Below are 22,580 nucleotides of genomic sequence, written 5' to 3'. Positions count from 1 at the left end.
CATTTTCAGCTTAGTACTGCAGCAGGGAAAAGTCTCCAGAAAGACTCAAGTGATTCAGAAGTAGAAAATGAAGCAAAAGGTAAATTGGAGTCAAAAAAGCCAGCCTGGGTGGATGAAGATGATGAAGCTGAGGAAAAGTAAGTTTGAGTTTGCAGGTAGGAATTACATGCTATGGTTAAGAGTGAGTCTAAATGGCCTTGGTTTGAATAATCCTCATGTTCTGTGTGTTTTTCCCTCTAGTGTTGATATGACCCATAGGTATAGGAAAGATTTCATGAAAAGTGATGCTGAGAAGATACTTACAAAGAAAAAGTTAAAAAGAAGACTTGAAGAACAGTGAGTTCCATTAATCCTTTTATGTCTAACTTCATGAAGATGAGGTACATTTATATAACATCTACAGCACTTTCCTTTTTACCCACTGTATCCACATGGCCTGCTTAAAGCTAGTGCTGGCACAGTATTCGTAGTATTTTCAAATCTGAAATAAATTTATTTAGTTCTTAAATGAAACTTAGATCTTTTTGGGTTGTCTTGGTATTAGCATGTGTCACTCTAAAGAGCAGCTTGTTTAATGTGTTGATTTTGCTGCACTCTGACATTCAGGAAGTCAGCAAAACACAAAGCTGAATGAAATTTTTTGAAACTTGCTGAGTGTTTTAAGTGCAATTGATCTTGCAAAATTGTGACTGTCCATCTTGTAAGTACTCAATGCATACAAGGAAAGTATTTTCTCAAAAAAGTTGTGTGTTTTTTTTTCCCTCCCCTTTCTCCTGCTAGGTTTCAGCGAGCTATGGGAGGAGTTCCTGCCTGGGCTGATTTAGAAAACAGGAAGAAATCCAAAAGGACTGCAAGTGATAGTAAGTAAATCTATTAGTATTATAATGAGTGGTTTTGTGTTACCCTGTTCAGCTTCTTAGAAAAGAACTTTTTGTTGTTTTCTCAGTTTCAGTAGTGTGATAATACCCTGGATAAATCAGTTTTATTCCCTCTTTTCTTCAGTGTGCTTTGATATAATTTGTTTCTCTAAGGAATTGGTAAGTTTTGGTGTTGGCAGTGTTTGTGGAGTTAGCTTTTTCAATATGCTTTTGTCTTGATTAGGTGACAGTGATGAGGAGGATGATCTGCTGTGCAGGACTGGCAATTACATCACAAACTCAGAGTCCTTGCCAAGAGGTATTTTGAAGGTAAAGAGAGGTAAACCCACCTCAGTTTGACCCATGTGCATGCCTTGACTTCCTTGTTTCTGTAACTGGGAACTGAACAGTTGGGCAAATTGGAAAGCTCACATCTTGAAAGCATGGAACAATAAATTGAAATGTCTTGTTTGACTTAAGAACTATTTTATGTACCTAAAGTAGCATCTTGTAGTAGAATTTTAATTTCTGCCCAGGAAGGATGGAATTCTTCCACAACTTTGAGGCTACTGAAATGCTCTTTGAGAGGTTACAGCCTTAAATGAATGTTTTGTACTCTGTCTTCTCCAGTTATTTCAGATGAGTCAGAATGCAATTATTTTTACATAGCCTGTTCATTTTGAAGTCAGTAAGAGGCTGGGTAGTTTATCTTGGGTCTGAACAGTTGGATGAAAGCAACACACTGCACTTAGTGTGTCTTCTGTTTATGTCATGCTGCCTAAAAGTTCATCATAGGGTTTGCACTCTTGCAGAATAAAGCAATTAAACTGTCTGTCCATCAGCAGAAGCAGAAAGGGGTAAGTTGTTCTTAGGTTAAACTGGTTGCTCTCTGTTGTAGCTGAAGACCTGCTTGCCTGCTAATCAGGAACGTTTTGCTGATGGGAGACTGGCAACTGTGCAGTTCCATCCTGCTGCCCAAGTGGTCATGACTGCTGGACATGATCGGTCTGTGTCACTCTTTCAGGTGAAGAATTTTAATCTATACTATGTAGATGGCCATAAATATGGATTTTTTATTTTTAAGTGTACCTGAGATAGCCTGGCATGATAGAGTTTCTGTCTGTGTTGTAAGGGTTGTAATGTATGTGGTTACAGTGGAGTTTACTTTGTTGAACGTGTCTTTTTGGAAGAAATTTCCACCTGTGTCTTCATACCAACCATTTCTAGAGTATAGGCAGATTTGGTTGTATTAGTTGTTTTTAGTTGAAGATTTGTGTGAAACCATTTTGGGCTTGGGAAGACTCTACTGCAGCAGGAGGCTGCTCATCCTGGGGCACTCCTGCCCTGCTCCTCTGGAAACTAAAGATCCTATCTATATTTGGGAACTTTCAGCATGGCCCAGTATGAGTGAAATGGCCAAAGACACAAGCCACAAAATAACAGAATGGTGGGGGGTTGGAAGGAACCTCTGGAGGTGATCTTTTCCAATCCCTCTGCCAAAGCAGAGACACCCAGAGCAGGTTACACAGAAATGTAGCCAGGAGTGTTTTGAAAGTCTCCAGAGAAGGAGGCTGCACAACCTTTCTGGGCAGCCTCTTCAAGTGCTCCATTACCCTTACAGTAAAGAAATTTTTCCTGGTCTGCAGGTGGAGCTTCCTATCTTCCAGTTTGTGCCTGTTGCCCCTTGTCCTATTGCCAGGCACCACTGAAACCAGGACTCCAGGGTCCTTCTCTGTGGAGCTGCTGTACAGATGCATGCAGAACTTGACATTCCCACAGGGCTGCAGGAAGGAACAACAAAGCAAATGTTTCTGTTCAGAAAAAGACAATAGAAGTGATTAATTGAACAAAGGGTGGGCAAGAGAGGGAAGGATGAGAGGTATCAGCTACATCCAGGAGAGCTGGCAGTGCCTGATGTGTCAGGGGGAGGAGCCCAGAGTCAGATCATTTGTAGATTGACAGGAGAGGAAGAGATGAATGCTTCAAACTGGTGTACCTCTTACCATTTAAGTCCCTTGTACTGGCTAGTTGATGTGAATTATTGATGGAAAAGTATTTGTTGTGTTCCTTAATATGATAATCTGTTTTTTTTTTTTTTTTTTTGAAGGTTGATGGTATAAGGAATCCAAGAATACAGAGCATCTATTTAGAGAGTTTTCCAATTTATAAGGCTCGTTTCAGCGTTGATGGAGAACAAGTTATAGCCACTGGTACTCACCACAGAATGTTCTTTGTGTATGACATGATGAGTGGAAATATCATTCCTATGGAGAAAGTCAGAGGTATGTTTCGTAGTACTGCAGCTCTCTGGGCATAGTTAAAGCTGTTCCAAACAGAGATGCCATGTCAGTTGGCTTCAAAAAGAAATGCAGTGAATTACTGGGAGTCATATTTTTAGCTTGTCTTCAGAGGTAAAGAGAACCTTTAGCTTTAGTTTGTCTGGGGTATTAAAAGCTAATTGTCACATGTAAACAAGGTTAAGTTGTAGCTTTTCTGTGGCAATGTATTACAGAAAGGAAAAGCTGAAGCAGAGTCAGGTCGTGCCTCTGAATGTTGATGAAAAAGAATGATTTATGTTAATTTGAGGTTCTGAATCCCTTTTTAAAGGTGTGGATGAAAGATTTCTCAAAGACTTCGAACTCTCGCCGGATGGATCGTTTATGCTTGTAACTGGAACTTCAGGTTACCTCCACTTGTTGTCAATGAAGGTAATTTCTCTTCATGGTTCGTGTAACTTGAGTTCCTTGGTACCTTTTTCCTGTTGAATCTGCTTGCTTGTATTGAATCTGAAAAGCAATCTGTCTTTCAGTTGAAACAATATGATGCATACTGTCACAGCCTTCAAAAAAGAGCTGCTGAGTCAATTAACTGTGGCTTTAGAAAATTACTTCAGGATGTCTGAGATTTTTTTGCTGACTATACATTTCTCTTTGGGGCTGGGGGAGCTAAGGCCAGAATTTGAGGGTTTTTTAAGCTGTCCCTGGAAAAAGCCATATGTCAGTGTTGTACTGCAGCTCACTGCACGAGCACTGTGCTGCCAAAAGGAGTGGCCTCAGCATGGGAACAGGCATCTGAGGGTGGGGGAAATATGGGACTGCTTTTTTGGGAATAGTGCTGGTGCCTGCTGGTGTACCATGCTCATGAATCATGCCATCTACTGTGATTCACAGGGTGTATAGAATCTTTTTCAGTTAAATTGTAAAATGCCATATGATGGCAGCTGAATTTATTTTAAGCTTTTACCAGGAAGAATAATTTTTAAGAAGTAAGTTCAGCTCCATTATAAAATGAGGCCACTTGAGTGAGGGAGCAAATGAGCATTGATTGAACTAGCTGTAGTTGTGCAATAATAAATGGGTTGTGATTGTGGGCATCAGCTCTGTAGGCACTGGAAGTGTTGATGCTGTTCTTACAACATCAGTGGAGCTAACTTAAGATTTTTATGGGACAGGAGTGTGGAAACAACTTTTCTACATTCTTTTGGTAGAATCATTGTCACCATTGTTGTTCATCCTATAGACCAAGGAACTGATTAGCACTATGAAGGTAAATGGAAGATGCACTGCGTCTGCTTTCACTTCAGACAGCAATAAAATATTTAGCTATACAAGTAAGTATTGTCTTCAGCAGCACTGATCATAATGCCATCTAAATTGCATAAGTTTTTGGAAATTATTTTTTTTGTTTTACAAAGATAATGAAAAGACTTTATGCCAGTGTCTGGCCTAAAAATACAACCAAGTGATCAGTCCTTAAAGAATGGAATTAACTGTTTGGGTATGCCCTTAGTTGTTTGGGGTTTGTGTTGTGGTTTGTGTACTTTGCTTGGGTTTGTGTCCTTTTTGTTTAATACTCTGTATTTTGTGGTTGTCATGTAAGGAGATTTAATAAAATAGATTATGTGTTCTGTATATATGATTTCTATACTCTTCTACTTCAATCTACAACCAGAGGAAGGTGAAGTTTTCATTTGGGATGTGAGAAGCAGAAAGTGTCTACACAAATTTGAAGATGAAGGTTCTTTGGAAGGAAAGTGCATTGCTGTTTCAAAAAATAACCAGTATGTGGCATGTGGGTAAGTGACTTGGGTTTGACAACTTCCTGTCCCATTTTGAAGCTCTCCATTAAACTCAGGGCTGCTGAGAGTGCAGGAGCTTGGAATAAGTTTGGCTTTAGTAAGGTTAAAATAAAGATGAATAGATTAATATTGCCTGTTTTGTGATGATGATACCATTTTTTCTATGTCTATTTAACATGCCATAACACTCTTAATACCAGTATCACTCCTGATGTATTACTATTGTCATATATGGGTTTAGCAGTTAATTTTGAAATCATGCTGACTGAAATAACAAATTCTGTAGTAAAAATGATTCAGGGTCTTCCTCCTTTTCTAGTTCTCTTTCCTATACTCCTAATTTAATTCCTGCAAGACAGCATGTCAACATTTGAAAAGGGGCCTCATCTCAAAGCCACAATCTTGAAAGTGTTTTTTCAGATCTACTTACCAACATGCAAGTTGTAATTAGGGTAGTTGTCAGCTAGGGTATCAATCCTTTTTAAGTGAGAATAGCAAATACAGTAAAATGTGCATTTTTTTCGTCCACTTTAGAAGAGAATTTTTAAGTAGACTTACAGGGTATTAAAAAAAAAAATCATAAAAAACCTTGAAACTTTCATAATCTTTTGATAGCAAGCTCTCACTGCTTTGAATTCATTCTGTTTAAGAGATGGCTTTATCAAGGCTCTCCACAGTTCAGTGTGTTTCTTCATAGATAAATAAAAAACCCCTAACAAACTCCTCCACTAAATACTGCTCAGAACTGCAAAGCAAAACCCAAACTCCAGTAAGTAACTGGAAATCACTTTTTTTAGTTGAATGCTGGCTTTAGATAACAAGTTATTGCATACTGTAAATGTTACTTCTTGGTGTAGTCTCTGTTAATTTCTTTTTTTAGGTCAGCTTCTGGAGTTGTAAATTTATACACTACTGATGTCTGTCTCAAGGAGAACCGTCCTAAACCTGTTAAAGCCATAATGAACCTTGTTACATCTGCCACCTGTGTGACCTTCAATCCCACCACAGAAATTTTGGCAGTGGCTTCCCGAGAAACTGATGAGGCTGTCAAATTGGTATGTTCAGCTTCTTTAGGACAAGCTTTTTTTGTGTCTTCATCAAAAGTGTTCCTGGTGACAATAATAAACCTGATCCTGAGCAGATATGTATACTCCAAAATTTGCTGGACCAAGCAGATCAGGACATTTACAAAATATTGTATGTTTATAAGGAATTGTTATTTTTTCTTTCAGGGATGTTGTTTTTGCAATAACCTCTTACCATGTAGTTTACCTTCTGTTTTTCTTGTTTTTAAAATGCCCTTATTTTCATGCCATAAGTTTAACTCAGCAGAAAAAAAAGTGAATTTTCAGCAGCTGTTAACAGTAATGGTCTTACTATGTGGGGTTTTTCTTAGCTCATTCAAAATTCTGTGAACCTTGTCAGAATTCTAGCCACCAGTAGAACTATTAAACTGATGTGAGGGTTGGGAAGCCTGTTTTTACTGGTTAGATGTAATTACTTTAAAAATAAATTGAATTGCAATAACTGGCTTCATAGCCTGTTCTCCACATTTGCTCCAACAGAACTCCTACAGAGTGCTGTAGGAATGTAAAACTGAATGTTTGAACTTAACATGGGCCTTCAGTTTCAAATTTGTACTTTAATTTGAATTTTAGTAGCTTTTTCCAAGTTGTTGTGACTAATGACCTGTTTCTCCATAGGTACACATTCCTTCATACACTGTATTCTCCAACTTCCCCGTGTTCAGAAGAAAACAGATTTATCTTGCTCAGACAATGGACTTTTCTCCCAGAAGTGGTTTTTTCTCTGTAGGAAATAACAAAGGCAAAGCTTTGTTGTTTAGGTATGTACACAGCTAGGTTGATTAATTCCAGATAACATGTTTATGTTCTGTAAGATGCAGCAGATGACTGGTAAATTTTAAGATTTGACTTTGTGATCTGAATTTAATATGGTGACTTAATTGTGTGCAGATCTGGCTTTCCCTTCTGGGGAATGAACCTTGTTTATTGTCTTATTAGAAGCTAGACATTGCTGCAGACATCTCTGTCCAAACTGTCAGTCTTTTTCTGAACCAGTCAGGATGTAAAAGCCAGATACTGGATGCTCTTCCCATTAAAATAATAATTCAAGGGATTAAATGATCTGTGCTTCAGTGTTAACATTGGTATCTGGTGTGGCTTTGTCCTAGTTGTAAAGGCAAGGTGAAGAGCATCTTTGGAGGGATGGTGACTGAATGCTGGCAGAGATTGCTCAGGCAGATTGTGGAAACTCCATCATTGGAGTTGCTGAAAAGCTTCCTGGATGTGGTCCAGGGCAGCTGTCTCTGGGTGGCCCTGCTTGGAGAAGTGGGGTTGGGCCAGATGACCTCCAGAGGTCCCTTCCAACCTCAACCATTCTGTGGTCCTGTGATTAGTGCTCAGGCCTGGTGACATTTGGAGGCAAGCTGCATGTTCTGGGTCGTGCACATGGCAAGACTCATGGTTTATTGTGAGGACATAAGAATAAATGTGTTCTCTTGCCAGCTTATAATTAGATTCTAAAATCCTAGTTTTAATGTGGAACTCAAACTCAGTGACTGATGTCTGACTAGCATAAGCTTATCTTTAGCTTTTTTTTGTGAGAAAGGAGGTGTTTTGTGTTTGTTTGTTTGTTTTTTTTTTTTTTTTTGCTGATGTGGTCAGGGTAAGAAGTGATAACTCAGAGCAGGAATATTTCTTTTTTTTAACCTAAATAACTTCATGAGATACTTGAAAAACTTTGTATTTTTAATGTGAAATCTTAATGATTTATGAGATCTTGGCAGGGAGAATTTCCAAAGACTCCCAAGCATGTCTGTGAAAATGTGAATAAATCTTATGATTTGTCCTTTATTTGAACTTGAATTGCTTATTGTAGTGGCACTTCAAGTAAATCTACCATGTGGATGATTGCTGGTTTTTGCTCTACCTGTATTTCAGATTACATAAGGATAGTCAAAGTGACAATGCTGAAGAGTTGTTGCTTCTTTGTGATGTTTACTCGACAGGTTACTGAAATTTTTAAAATTGTCTCAACTGTGGTTTGTTTTTTTCCTTCAGGCTAAAACATTATTCAGATTTTTAAAGGAAGATACAGGAGAAAATGGCCCAGTAACAGGTAAAAATAGCACTGGAACTCGTGACAATGTTGTCTTGAGGAATCATATTTTCATTTTGCTACCTCCATCTCTATAGATGGCAAGAAGGAGTTCTTAATACTGTGTCATCTGAAACTGTTGTCTGAATCACTCCTGTAGTATGCTCCCCGTGATGGGCAAGAGTCAGGCTTGTCTTATCAACCTCAGTTTTTCTGATAATACTTTTACCAGGAGTTGGTTGTTCAACTCAACTTCTGCTCAGTCCTGTTGATAGGAGTTTAAAAAATTCTGAATATATTTAAATCAAACTCCTAGGCAGTGATGTTAAAAACAGCTGTAGGTTGGCAGATACTTGGCTTCATCTTGTTATGAAGTCACTGAATGAGCCCACGTAAGTCTGCATAATTTCAAATCTAGATTACATAAGTGACTGAAGTTGGGAGTGTAGCTTGTGTGCAGATATGATTTTGTTGTACACTTCAGCCTCTTCTTGGGAAACTAGAAAGTTGGGTAGTCTTGAGAGTAATACAGTAGTTCTCTTTGAGCCAAAATGTGTCAATGCTGAGAAGCTCATTCAGACTGGAACTAGGTATGACTTTGTTACACTTGCATAAGATTTGGTTGTGTTTGGAAGGTACTAACACAATTCTCTCTACTTACCTCTCCCCAGGTGTTGTAACCTGCAGATACAAGTACGCTGACAGAAATCAAAGAACTTTTTTATTTTTATATGGAAGTTCAAAAATACTAATGTAACATCTGTACATTTGAATGTACAACATCTGTGTATAATAAATGTACTGCTATGTTTCCAGGCAAGTTGTTTCAACTTTTTCTAATGTTGTGTAAGCAAATGACTTCAGTAGATTTTAATGGTTGGCATTCAAGCCACTGTCTTCAAGAAATCCTTAAATATCTTGAGTTATTAGGAGCATGTCAAATATTCCAGTGCTGAAAGGGGAAAACATCAGTTCTGTGTAAGCTGTAACCTCTGCTCCACGTGTTCAGATTGAGCTTTTCCATCAAGCAGGTTGATTTGAGGTTGGATGGGAAGCAGCATTTTCTGACTGTGGGAGCAAATGAACCTGAAACCCTGTTGATGGAGGCACTGTAGTTCAGCCTCACCACCCTCAGCTGGGCTCACTGCCTCCTGTGTGTCAAAAACAACTGCATGCAATGTGGTTTTAATTCTTAAGGAAGACCTCATTCTTCTCTCTGTGAGAGCAAACCATCCTGATTTTTAGGTCAGCTGTGGAATTCTGATACCATTAGGGTCACCCAGCAAGAACTGCTTTACAGCTGTCATGGCTGGTTCTTCAGCTGATGCCAAATACCTCACCCCTGATCACATTGTTCCTGAAGTGGCCACCTCCTTCTTTTTAAATACATGAACAAAACACTGAGTATGAATCTGTGACGATAAAAATCCTGCCTGGAGAATAAATTGTGGCTAGTAGTCTGTCTGCTTCACATGAGGGAGATTTTTGGGCATAATATCAAGAGCCACGGTGCCCCAGTAACCTGTGGGGAAGTCATTAAGCCTTCAGTGTAAGTGGCATTGCAGAAAAAGCAGGAGAAAAAGCTAATCCTAGAACCCTGTCAAAATGTTTAAATATACAAGGCTATTGTTAAATTCTTGTAATGCTGTTTAAAGAATATTGTGTTTTCTGTTGTGTTTTTAAAATGGCTCTGCCAGTGATTCATTTTAAGATGAGAACTTGATTTCACAAATCAGGAAAGAGCTGGATGTGTTGACTAGTGTTTAACCTTATTGCTGTGCTAACCCTAAACTAGAGACCTACTATGGGAGAGTAAAATCAAATCCCAAGCACGCCTTATTAAAGATGCTTGCTGTAGGATTCTTCTGTTGCAAACTAATTAGCTAAAATCTGGCTGAGGTTTTGTTGAATTTCAGAAGTCTAGGTGCTGAAATTGGTTTATGACTTCACTAGAGGGCAGCACTGAATCACTTCATTGGAGGCTTGTCTGCTTCATGGTACTGAACAGTTTGTCCTGTGACAGCACTGCTGAGGAGTGAGGTTTTCTTTGGTTAGCAACACAATTTGTCTTTTTTTAATCATCTATTTCACCATTAGGGAGTTCTAAGTAGTGTGAGTTCATCCACAAAACTACTGAATCATTTAAAATCAAAGTCTTCTATAAAGGTTTTAAAATACATTAAGTCTTTTACTAAATGTTCCTGAAGTAGCTGTGAAGTATTTTAATGTCATTTAATTCACTTGTCCTGAGACTGTGCCATGCTTTGCACAGTATGTGCTTCTCCACTTTACCTGTTCAAAAAAAAGTTAGAAATCCAGTGATTCCAAACTATGCAGCAAGTCATTAGCAGATCTAGAATCAGAGCTGGAGAATTAGTGGGTTCCTGGGCTTGTTCATTTAGCATCAACACAACAGTTTCTGGTATTCTTCAGCCATCCTGCTGGCTTCTGGTTGTAAGAGGTCCTGAGGATGGAGCAGAGGGAGGTAAGTGGGAAAGGTGTTATAAGACATTCTGAGGTGCTGTATACTCTGCTATCACTGCAAGTGATTTCAAATAGTGCAGGAAGGAAGGGGAGATTAAACATTTCTTTTTGCAAATTGTACCCTGTAAGTTGCAAATACTAAGCTCTGTACTGAGTTGTGGGGAGCACTGCAGTACAAGAATGTTTAAGGTTTGTACTCAATACATTCTTGCCTGTTGCATTTTTGTCTTCTGGAAGACAACTTACTGTCCCACCCAATTAAAAAATGGGAAATGCTCAATGCCTTGAGTAACAAAATCTCAAGGTGCTTATTGCATTTCTTACTGGGTTTTGAGCAATGACACTTCCAGGTACTTAACAGGCCTGAAAGGTTGGACGATACAAAGTGTTGCAAGTTGTTGAAACTGTTAGTAGTGTGTCCAGGGATTCTTATTTGCAATGGATTGAATTACTATGAGGTATCCATCTCACTGTCTGCTCATGATGAAAACTCAGCTCTTTGTCAGTTTGCCATGTGTTAAGAGTACTTAAGCTTCTGACCTATTTAAAACCTCTTTGTGTTTAATTCCTTTTTTCCCTAGCATGGCTTTTTTTTTTTTTCCTGGCATTGCTAAGCTGAAGTTCTTTTAATGAATTATTTCTCTGCTTTTCCTCTCCTTCCATTCTCCTTGGCAAAATAAATTTTATTGATGTAGCCCATTAAATATTTATCACCGCAGCCTTTCCCCTCCAGGCTGTGATCTTGTCTGATTTTGCAAGCTAAAGAGAATTAGTCTGGTTAGTGCTTAGAAAGGAAACCTCCAAGGAACAAAAAACCTGACTAGATGTTAGAGTAATGCTAGTTATTTAGCAGATTATTGGGTTTGCTACCAAGTCAGTCTTGAGAATCTGTTTTTTTAACCTGGTCCTGTTTGCAGGTGGTTGAGCAAATTTTTGAAGGACTGAATGATTTTTTTTTTTCCCCTTGCATCATCCAATATCCAGGATTGCTGCTCTCAAAATTATTTGGGAAGTTACTGTTCTGTAAATCTCTTCCATGTGGAACTTTCAGCTGCTATGTGATTTTTCCAAGGGCCTGGTGATCAGACAGGAAACTAGATTCTGCTCTTTGGATGTAGTGCTGAGCCCATCTAGTGGATGTGGCATTCATAGCACACCCTGGAAAACAAACTGTTTTCTCCCCTAAGGATATTTCTGTAAGTATTTGAAGGCCTTTGTTGATCCTATAAATCCTTTTTTTTGCTATAATTTAGAAGATCAAGGGGGAGGATACAGAGTTCTTCTGGACAGTGTCTGAACTAAGTCTGCACAAGATGAAATCCTCAGTTACTGCTGTGTAGCACCTCCAGGAGCCTGGCTGCTGTCCAATACCCTGCACCATCACTTACTCTTGGACCAAATTCTGCTGCATTTATGTGGCTTTTCCTTTTGGATGATGAGCAGCAGCAATGTGCTGAGTACTTAATGACCCATTATAATCATTGGACATCTTCTGTTGGAACTGTGGAACAATGTTGTGGTTGTTTTTTCTGGAACAAAACCTCTCTTGGGTACTCACGTTTTTGTCCCATGTTTGTGTCACAGTGAGATGGCAATACAGTCTAAACCATTTTGGGAGACTCACTGAGGCAGTCTGCACCTCTGTATCTTATTACAATGACTAAAACTATGCATGTTGTATAACTTATTAAATTACTTTGAGACACCTTAACCTGTATGAAATCATATAAGCTGATCAAACACTTTAAAATGGCAGCAATGTGATTTGGTTATACTGTGAAGTGGGCCTGACATCTCAGTGTTCATAGTGTTCTGTTTTGCATATAGGATTGTCTGCCATATGAGCCTTCCATTTTGTGTGTGCAATATTGAGTGTTTTATTATGCTTAAACAGATGGGAGGAAGAGTTGAAGCAGAGGGTTTGGAGATGTGATGCAGGAGCCCTTGCTCATCATTGCTACCCATTGCCATTCTTCTGCCTTGTCAGGGATCTGTATTTGTCACCCCTTCAGCATGTATCCTACTGTATTTGCAGTTGGTTTCTACTGAGTTGAGACTGGCTTAAGAAATTAAGCCTAGCTAGGTGGTTTTTCTAACAGATTTACATGGCTAGGAACTGTCGGGAGTTGAACTGCAATTTAGGATCTTTGAAGACACCTTCATTTTATGAAGACTGAGTAAATTCTGTCTGCACATCCAGTTGAGGGGCTGTGTCTTATGCTGAAATAAACATGCTGAAACACAAAGGTTTGTTATTCCTCTTTCATCTATTTTTTTTAAGCTTTGGCTGAGGATTTCTGAGTTACTGGAAAAGTTTTGAGTCCTTGAAATTCAAAGAGAATTGTTCAAAAAATTTGCCTAGTCACTCAAAGCCTCACATCCTGCTGTTCATCAGATTGTTTTAGCTACTTGGTGAAAAATTATTAGCCCTGATCTACTGGGAGAAATTTCATGAGGAATGAAAGGTTTTTGGTTTGGTTGTGGTTGTCTGTAGATTCTCTAATGAATGCATTGCAGCAGCAACAGCTTGTTCTGAGCCTCGCTGCACCCTGTAGCTGCATTGTCCTTCCCTGGAGGATGTTGCCCTTCACAAGTGTGTTACACAGGCCTGCACTCACAACCCTGTGCTCAGATGGACTTCAGTGGGTCTGGGAGACCAGGCAAACCACCTTTTTCTGCACACAGGGATTAGATTCCAGAGATAACAGCTCAGCTTGCTGAAGGAATTGGTTTTTTTTTAGATTGGAACACAGGAACTAGATTACAGAAGAAAAAATTGTGCCATGTTAGACACTAACAGAGGTCCTGCTAAGAGTCCTTCTTAACAAAATACAAGTGCCTGTTAGGCTGTGAGACAGTTGTCATCACTCTGTCCTAGCTGCAGTTGAGTAAGGGTAAGCTAGAGGGAAGATCACTATCCTGGGAGATGAAGCGATTGTTGTTTGGAAATGAACAGAAAGTTCATTTGATCATAGGAAATTCAAGGTTACATTTAATTGAGGACACTCCAGAAGTGGTTGGGTAAATATAATAAGAAAATGACATGGGATTCATGAATAAGAGACAAATTTGTGTAAGTTAGTTTTGTGTATAACAGCCATTATTGCTTAGAAAAATAAATATTTATGTCTATGCTAACACAGAGTAGACTTTCATCTGCATGAATTTATCTAGCAGAGTCAGGCCCCCAAGCTGCTTGTCATAACTACAGAGGAGTTCATGGGCTGTCAGTTCTCAAACCACGTAGTGCTGGAGGATTTCAGCTATGTGTTATACTGAGGTGACTCTATAAAGTGATATATATACAAACTCAGAGGAGTTACTGTAAATAATTGAGTGTTATGGACAGATGCTTGGCCAAAATTGAGCAAGTCTCCAACTAAAGTTTTCTTTCTTTTGGAAAAAAAGAACACTGACTGAACGATGCTGATTTTCTGTTCCTAAATTTGTCTTGACCTGTTATAACTGGATTTAATGACTTATTCTCATGTCATTATGGCAAACAATAGAGGCTGTACTTGGGATCCCTCAAACTCTGCAGGTTTCAGTTACAGAATAAGCCAAGTTTGAATGCTGATTCCAGCTGAATGGAAAACTTTTGTTTATGATTCTCACTCCTGCTTTAAGTGCTCCGTGACATCAGCCCTGAGAACAAATGGCTTACTCTAAAGTTACTGAGGAATTCAGTAATGTCCAGATTATAATGGGGGAAATCAAAAGTTCTAAATTATTTTTTTTTTAAATCCAGGACTATAGACAATACCCCTTCCTAATGTAAGATGGGAATTATGTATCTTACTTTTTTTTTTCTAGCTTTTGAAGAAATGCTGCAGCTTCACACTTACCCCTTAGGAGTGTTGTGAGGCTGAATCCATGTTTCTAAGATTTCTCAAGGTGTTTTCATACAAGGTGTGATAGGCACAGACTAGCAAAGGTGCAGATCACTGTGCTCAGAAAAGAAACCAGGATTTTGCTTAAAACTCATCCCATTGAGCTTGACGTAAACAACAGTATGTACTTAGTGCAGATACAATGTCCACTTGATAGTCTTACAGTGAAGGGTCTTTGTGACTCAAATCAGTGTCCTGAAGCCCAGCAGGGCAAAGTTATAGGAAAATATTCATGTGTTCTTTGAAAGTAATCATCTGTACCTGCAGCCCGTTCAATGTGAAGATCCAGAAGGTATTTATTAAGTGAAGGAATTTTGCATAGTAAGTTATATTAGGCTCCTCTCATGGCTGGGGGAAAGAGGTACAGAGATGTCACTCAGCATGTAGTTCATTCCAACTGGGAATTTCAGCTTAGTTTCTTGATTTCCTGTCACTTTTAAACACTGGATTAGCTTGTCTCATTGAAAACTCTGCCTTGCTCTTTTCTTGCATGCGTGTCTGCTAGTTCCTTTTTACTGCCTTGCCATTCTTGAATGATACTTAAGGTGTTTCATTCATTCTCCAATCTGTTCTCCTTCCCCAGATACTTAAAAATGACTCCTCTGATGAATATGGTATTTAGGTTTTTGTGAGGAATTCTAGTTCTGTGGAAACTGCCATTCGTATCAGTATTTCTAACGAACCTGTCAGCTTTGGCAGGTTTCTGCAAAGATGCTCATCTTACAAAAATTCAGATTGTTGCAGAAAATTGAACCTTGCACAGAAACTGGTAGGTTCCTGTGGCTCTTTTGGGTACAGACAGAGCTGCAATCCAGCAATGTGGAGGGAGGGGAGCTTGTATTTAAAAACCAGATGCAGACAAGTTGGCTATGGCCAGGGCCATGTAAAAATAACTAACTTTATTATAAACTTACATAAATATCATATTGTCTGGATGGCTAATAATGCCAGAGATGCTTTTCTACTGTGAATTTTGTCTTAAGATCCTAAACGTTTTGTGTTACCACATGACTTCATTCTGTATGAGAGACATTAAATAAAGCCTTTAAAAGAGATGGAATAAACCACACCCCAAATCCCTGAGAAGTAAAATTTTGCACAAAGCCTGAAGGAGACTACCTTTTATATTAGCTGTCTGGTGTCTGGCCAAGGAAGTGAATTTCAGTGATGTTAGGGGTAGGTCTGATATTTAGGAGTCATGTTATATTTAAGAGTAGAAAGGTTACCCAGCAGTTAGCAAGAAGTTTAGAAGAAATCATCAATGGGAGTTTTCATCTGTGATGACTTGTACAGGCTTTGGTGCACTGCACAAGACTCAAATGACAAACTGCAAAAGGTGTTCAGTAACATGCAGTCAGCATTGTATCTATTGCTGAAATAATTACTTAGTGCTATTTTCCTTACCTGTGCTCAGGGTATCTTAGTAAGCATGTCTCATTACAGCACACAGAGAATTGTGCAGCACGTTTGGTGCTCTCCTGTCCCTATCTAGAAAGAAGCTGAGAGGTACCTCTGAAAATGGCATTTTTGGGTCATACCTTTAAAATTAACAGCCATAGTAACTCACTGATTTGTTTGAACATATCCTCTAGCAAATCACATCGTCACCTCAGAGCAATTAAAATGGTGGAACAGAACTTCACTTGAATGCGTTTAATGCTATATTCCTGCTTTTGCCATATGCTGATTTCCCCCAGAGGGAGAAAATCTGAGTACCATGTAAGATTTTCCAAATAGAATAATAAACAAGTGGGTGTTTGAGCTCTTGAAAGGATATGAATCTCTGAAGGTGGCTTAGCTGATTGGGTATTTTAGATGCATAGAGCAAATCCGGCATTTTCAGGTGTGTTTTCAGCTCAGAAACCTGTGTGTGCTAATGCAAAACATTGCCAAGAACAAATGAAGGTGAAGCACATACGAAAAATTAATGAACAGCTCAGGTCTCTGGTATCCCTCTTGCCTAGTCTGGAAGATTTTACTCGCTTTTAACTATAGTAATTAACATGTTTCTGCTGAAGGGCTCTTCAAGAAGAGGAGCCCCTGCCCCAGCCCCTCCTGCCCTGTGCCTGCCGTGGGGCTCAGCTGCCTGCCCGGCAGTCACTGGTGGCTGAGCCAAGTGCTCCTCACATGGCAGCAGCGAGCACAAGGAGCCTTTGCTCCTGCTGTCAAAGAGTTTCTGAGATCCTGGTCGGATGCAAGGGATGTTATTGGGATGCAGGAGGCTCCAGAAGGGCTGGAAAAGGCCTGGTGAGGCAAGGAGAAAGTTAATGCTCAGCCACATGTGTTGTGCCTCAGTGCAGAAGTTCAGCGTGGCAAAGATGCTCAAGGGGAAAGGAAACCTCAGTTTTCGCCTACTGCTTACAGGTCACAAGAGTTCCAGGTGCTATGTGTCTCTGGTAATCAGCATTTTAGCAGTTTGGATAATGAATGAGTGATAGAAAGCTGCTATTACAGGTCTGGTCTGGTTCTGGGTATAAGTCCAGCTTACTACTTCAATAAAAGTATTGGCTACTTTAGTCTGACACTTTAGGAAGTCCCAAAATTCCCAAAATGCTCTTTTTCTTTTGAGCTTTTCTGCCTTTTTCCCCAATCTATCCTCTGGGAACATCTTCCTTGCTTTCAGGCATACTCAGAGAAGACTCTAGAAAAAAGATTGCAGAAAGTCTCTGGCTCAGCCAGCACTCTTAATCTAAAAAAATGAGGCACATAATTGCTGTTAACACTCATAAGAGTTTTAATTCTGTGCAGAGTTAGCCAGTGTTTTTAATGGGTCTACTTCACAGTTAAATTATGTTCCTGATGAGTATGTCGTTGCTTCATTAGTTTTCTCCCCTCATACTTTTCCTGCATTTTGATAGCAAATGATCCTTTGCTCTCAAGGACACACCAGAGCAAACGTTTCTTTGAAGCACATGATGATGCCACACGGATGCATTTTACTATGTAAGTGGCCATGCCCCTTCCAGAGATGAGCACAGTAAGAGGAGTGAGGGAAGAAAACTTGCAAAAACTGAGTTCAGTAAATTTTTATGGCAAGGATTTTACAAGCATATATATATTGTGGTGTTAAAAGGGAAGAGATTGATACACTCCAGCTTCTAATGTGTACTTCATTAACTTTATTAGGCAAAATTGCTTTAAAATTCCTAAATATCAAATGCTAGTCCCCACATAGAGGGGTATCATAGCATTTATCATCATCATTAATTGCTGTAGCATACACTTGCACGTGTGCTGTAGACCCCTCTAAAGAACTTGGATGTATATATTTTCTCTCAAAAATTTCATGAATGCATGAACGTTTTAAAAGGTATTTTGAGGAGCTCTGCGTTCCATTAATCATTTGCACTTATACCTGATTCTAAAGTTTTTATCCAGCAAAACATCAGCTGGGTGTGTGGGGTGTTTCTGGCTGGAGGAAGGTTTATGGGGTCCTGGTGCTGGTCTGCAGAAGCCTTTGGGTTTTGAGATACTGGGCAGCTCTGCTCTGGCTGGAGTTGGGAGCAGAAACTCACCTCACGTGCTGCTACAGAGGGCCTGGGGTTCGTTCCTTCTCTTCCTGCACTCACTGAGGGGAGTAGTCAGGGGGTTAAACACTCAAAACCTGCTTAGTATCATTTATTCACTTCCAAGCCTTGAAAATGAAGCATAGATTCAGTGAGCCCTCTCAAAAAAAGGGAAAAACCTTTAAAATCATGAGGCAGGGCCTTGTTCCCACAGAACTCAGGAGGAGCTGGTCCCTGTTTCGCCATTTTGGATAATTTTTTAAATTGCAGCACCAGATTTTTCACTATACTGTGCAAAACTTGTCTCTTACACTAAGAACTGTGACCACACAAGGTATTTTAGAAACGGCTGAACAAATGGATGTGTGTCATAAGTGAGGGCAGGTTGAACTTGTTAAGATGTTATCAGTTAAACGGGCAAACCTGTGGTAGCTGGTGTGTGGTGGGTCAGTTGTGCAGCAGGAAAGTCTCCTGGAGCAAGCTCAGAAGTCTGCATGGAAAAATTCACCTCAGGACAAGGCGTGGCTGAATGTGGGAAGACAGGTAAGAGTTTCCTTACAATGTTATGCTTTTCTGAATCCTTGTCCTGGAGATTAAAATTTTGCCTGATGGCTTGCTTATGCAATGCTGGTAAGTTGCTTTGGTGCAGCTCAGAGCTGAAGTAACAGCTCTGATCAGTTGTTTCTCTACAAATTTTAGTTGTTTTGATAACAGCAGAGTTCTGGAGAAGGGTGTTCCCAGGAGAATTTAGTGGGCTTTCTTGAAAGCTCCAGGGCTGGATCAGTTAATCTAAATATGGTGAGCAATCTGGAGTGCAATAGTATGACCACTGCCACAGAAAGTGTCTGCTCAGGGACGCTTTGAGGCAGGATCCCTTTCCTGAGAGATGTTTGCATTTGCAGATTGATAGCAGGAAAGTTGTGGGGGTGCAGGCCAAAAGGAATTGCTGCTAGGTCAGGAGACTGATTACCTGGTTTTGGTCTTTTCCCTAATTTCCATCTTCTCACTGGTGGTTTTGGGGCTGCTGCTTTCCCCAGGACACTGTGGATTGCCAGTTTACAGAGGAGGGGGCAGCTTCTTGCTCCTGTATCACCTCCTGTCTGCTTGGATTAGTATTCACCAGGATCATCTGGTGAAATATCTGTTGTTAATCTACGCTCACAAAAGAAAGAAAGGACAAAAGAATGTGAGTGTATTACTGTGACCAGGGAATTGGTGGGTACCCCACGCCTAGTGCTGAGAGTCCCTGAAATGAGTATCCTAAGTAGTCCTGCTTTGAGTCCATTTGCATTAGGAGTTTTTAATTGTGTTTAGCACACTGACCCTGGTGACTCTGCATGCAGCTAGGGGTGACGAGGAGTCTGCAGCATGGTCTTAGCCCCGCTGTGGCTTTGGTGTGCTTAGAAATGTGACATGTAAAACCAGTCAGGATAAGGAAGGAGGCAGCAGTGCTGCAGGAGCTCAGAGCAGAGGCACATCCCTCCTGCTCCCTTCCCACAGGTCTTCAGATTTTGCTTTCTGTGTGTAAAGCCATTTGATTGCTCTCGGTGTGTGCAAAATGACTGCAGAGTCTTGCTGTGTAGTTATTCTTAACCGTGTTAGATATGTCTCTGGGAATTATGCTGATGATGGTGCCTGATGTTGCTCAGCACCTTGCCTTGCCAGCTTAAGGCTGGTGTGGGCTGTTTGGGGGCATGTCCCTGACAATGAGCTGGTGGCAGATGTGCCACCAATACCTGGGTGCACTTCTAGGTAGCCTGTTGGGCAGTATTTTGCTGGTATAGTCCCTCTAAAGCTAAAAGAGCAATAGATGATTTGTTACTGTGAAAAAAAGGTCTCTTACTTCAGAAAAGAAGTAGTACTAGCCCTACAAAGATTTTTTCATGTTTTTCTGTGTAAATGTCTTGGAATGTTTTGGGGTGGGAGGAAGACATCAAGCTTTTATAAGAAGAGACTTCTGGTGCTCTTACTCAAAAGAACCATATGCAGAGCAGTCAGGGTGGATAAGTGTTCTCTTGGCTGAACTCTGCTACCCAAGGGAACAGGATGTTCTTTGAAGTTCAAATCAAAATTTAAATCTTTCATATGTTTTCCTTGTCTAATAGTATGTAAAAACACACAGCTCTGATATGGGTGATTTATATAACTTTTTTTTTGCCTCTTCTTTCTGTGCTCTGGATGAAGGATTCTCATTCAAATCTCCAACTGAATGAAAACATGGGTTAAAAAAGGGGGGGAAAGAAGTAGTTAATAGACCATGTGTCAGAATTTCTGCCATGATGCAGCTTTTTTGATGGGTGTGGGAGCACAGAGGAGTGAAGCAGCTGGTGAGGCTGTATGGGACTCTCCCTCAATGTGCCTTCCCCACTGTCACGTTTGGTTATTGTATGTGCTGTTCTGGTCTATAGCTCCCTGCAGGGTTGGGCTGTCAGGCTTCCCTGCTCTAGCAGCTCTGCCAGGGCTGCTGACTCTGCTATTGCTGCTTCTGATAACTGCTGGAGAAAACTCATTTGCAGGGCTAAATCCTTTTCATCATGATAATTTTTTTTGTTTCCCCCCCTACATCTTTGCTTTGCAACCTCACTTCTTTCTTTTTAATATAACTAGCTGAAGTGGGATAAAGGCAAAGAGTGAGTTGCAGCACCCTAGGTAAAATTTATAGCCTTTGAAAAGCTCCTACAGCTCAGGATGATAATTGTAACCTGGGACTGGAGCTTGAAGAAGTAAATCTTTAATAACCTCATGTGCTGCAGCTAGAAAGGGGAAAAAAGACAGAACAGCCTCTTCCCTTGAACACACTGTAATGTTTCCTTGCAGCAGTGTTGGTGATGGCACAAAACTTGGAGGGTTTTTTTTTTTTTTTTTAAATCCTAAAAGTAGTCCCAGTCATGCATATATGTGCCTGGGGCTGTCTCTGTGGTAAAGCAAAATTTGATTTGGTAATGGTGATGTAGGTGGGGGAGAGGAGGAGCCATGTACCCTGTGAGAAATGGGTGGGGGACCTCAGCATGACTGCTCAGTCAAGATGGGAGAAGGAGGGAATTCAAGGCACTGGTTGAATGGGTGGATTTCTTCCTCTTCTCTTTTGTTCTGCATTCTGTTTTACCTGGGGCTTATGTTGTCTGAGTGCACATATACATAAATCTGTTTCCAGGTTTGCCCAAGTAAGGCCTGAATTAATTTCCCTTGTATATTTTTACGGTGTATTAAGATGTCATTGGGAAGTCAAGCCACAGGCCAGAGTCCCTTTGTTGTAGGCAGCAGGCAAACAGGGTATTGTCTGCCCCAAAAAGGCTGGCAAGGTTATATTTTTGTGACAGTGAATCCAGTTTCTCTAGCTTTGTTTTTATTCTGAGATGGTAAACTGGTCTATTCTGCTGTTTAGCTGTGAGTAAGACTCTAAAGTCATTTGAAGAGTATGGAAGAGGGTTAAAAAAGAAGTAACAATCTTCTAAAAATTTAAAATGAGCAGGTTTCATGACCTAGCAGATTAATTCAAAGAGAATCAAGTGATACATGGCAGAGGTAAGACATCTGATGAACAGCTCCAGCACAGGAGGGCAAATGATGTCAGCTTCATTTGAAAGTAATTGTTTTTGTACATGGCTAGCATATAAACTACAATAACCTGACATTACAATAACCTGACATTACAACGTGCTCCTCAGCACAAATGGGCAGTGAAAGCAGATGTTTTATTTTAATATTCAACTGGCAGCACTTCAACAGCACCTAATTAATTTGTATGTAGATATATCTATCTGAGAGAGAAAACCACTGTAAAACTGGGACGTTTCTGCACATACTGGTCTGCAGCTTTTCCCAACTTGCCAAGTGTGAGTTTATTGCTGGACTAGACATGCCAAGGAAGGACAGGTGGTCCAAAACTGGTTGAAGAGGTAAGGTATGAACTCCAAATTTTTTTTAAGTCTCTAACAGCTTCTAGTTGGTAGACAGAAAATAATCACCACCTCATGGCTGCTCATTCTAGTCTGCAAAATAAGCCATTGGTCTCATTTTGTTCTTTAGTACACAGGTCTACTCATCATCCAAAAAATGCTCAGCAGATTTAGCACTAATTAGCTGCCTTGCTGGCAGTCTTTGCCCAGAGATGGAAATGTGAGTGGAACACAGATTTTAAAATACCCATTTATCCTGAGTTTGCTCCTTTTTTTCTTGTACTTTTTTGTACTTTCTTTTGTACTTTGTCATTTACCTGTGCGCACTGTGAAGGTTAAAGAATGTGGCCTTTTGTCTCTCAGTGAAGTGATTTTTGCAGACATTGGGTATTTTTATGAAGCCTTGAGAACAGCTAGTGCCCTGGGGGCCAAAATGCTACGAGGTCAGCCACTTGCAAGGGAGGTGCTTTTGGTGGGGTGAAGCTATCTATGGGTATGGATATTTCTGCAGGCTATGGTGAAGAGACTGTTATGCAGAAGAACTTTGTGAAAAGGGGCAAATTTGATGTATCCCTCATCTAGCTTGTTTATAATCCTGTTGCCATTGGAGGAACCCAGTGTTAGCAAGTATCTGGGAGCACTGGAATCCATCCTTGGGATTCAATGACAGACCAATACATAGGTAAATCTCTAGTTCTCCTTGATCCTTGCAAGTCCATAAGCATCACAGACTGTTTTTTCAAGTC

General features: G+C 40.1%; 1 protein-coding gene across 1 annotated transcript; it reads left to right on the top strand.

Moving 5' to 3' along the window:
* Positions 1–12: 12 nt before the first annotated feature.
* Positions 13–8,071, top strand: UTP18 (UTP18 small subunit (SSU) processome component homolog (yeast); the record flags this gene model as incomplete). The annotated part of the gene is made up of 12 exons (XM_008943103.1): positions 13–137; positions 241–336; positions 781–860; positions 1,102–1,187; positions 1,756–1,881; positions 2,965–3,139; positions 3,465–3,565; positions 4,377–4,467; positions 4,809–4,932; positions 5,816–5,990; positions 6,639–6,781; positions 8,019–8,071. Coding segments are annotated over 12 exons (1,347 nt in total), but the record flags the coding sequence as incomplete, so codon positions are not given.
* Positions 8,072–22,580: the final 14,509 nt, after the last annotated feature.

The sequence above is a fragment of the Merops nubicus genome, unplaced genomic scaffold (assembly GCF_000691845.1).
Source record: "Merops nubicus isolate BGI_N331 unplaced genomic scaffold, ASM69184v1 scaffold23606, whole genome shotgun sequence".
In the NCBI taxonomy this organism is placed as follows: Eukaryota; Metazoa; Chordata; class Aves; order Coraciiformes; family Meropidae; genus Merops; species Merops nubicus.
Note: the sequence above shows the minus strand (reverse complement) of the source record. Positions and strands in the feature narration are given on the sequence as shown.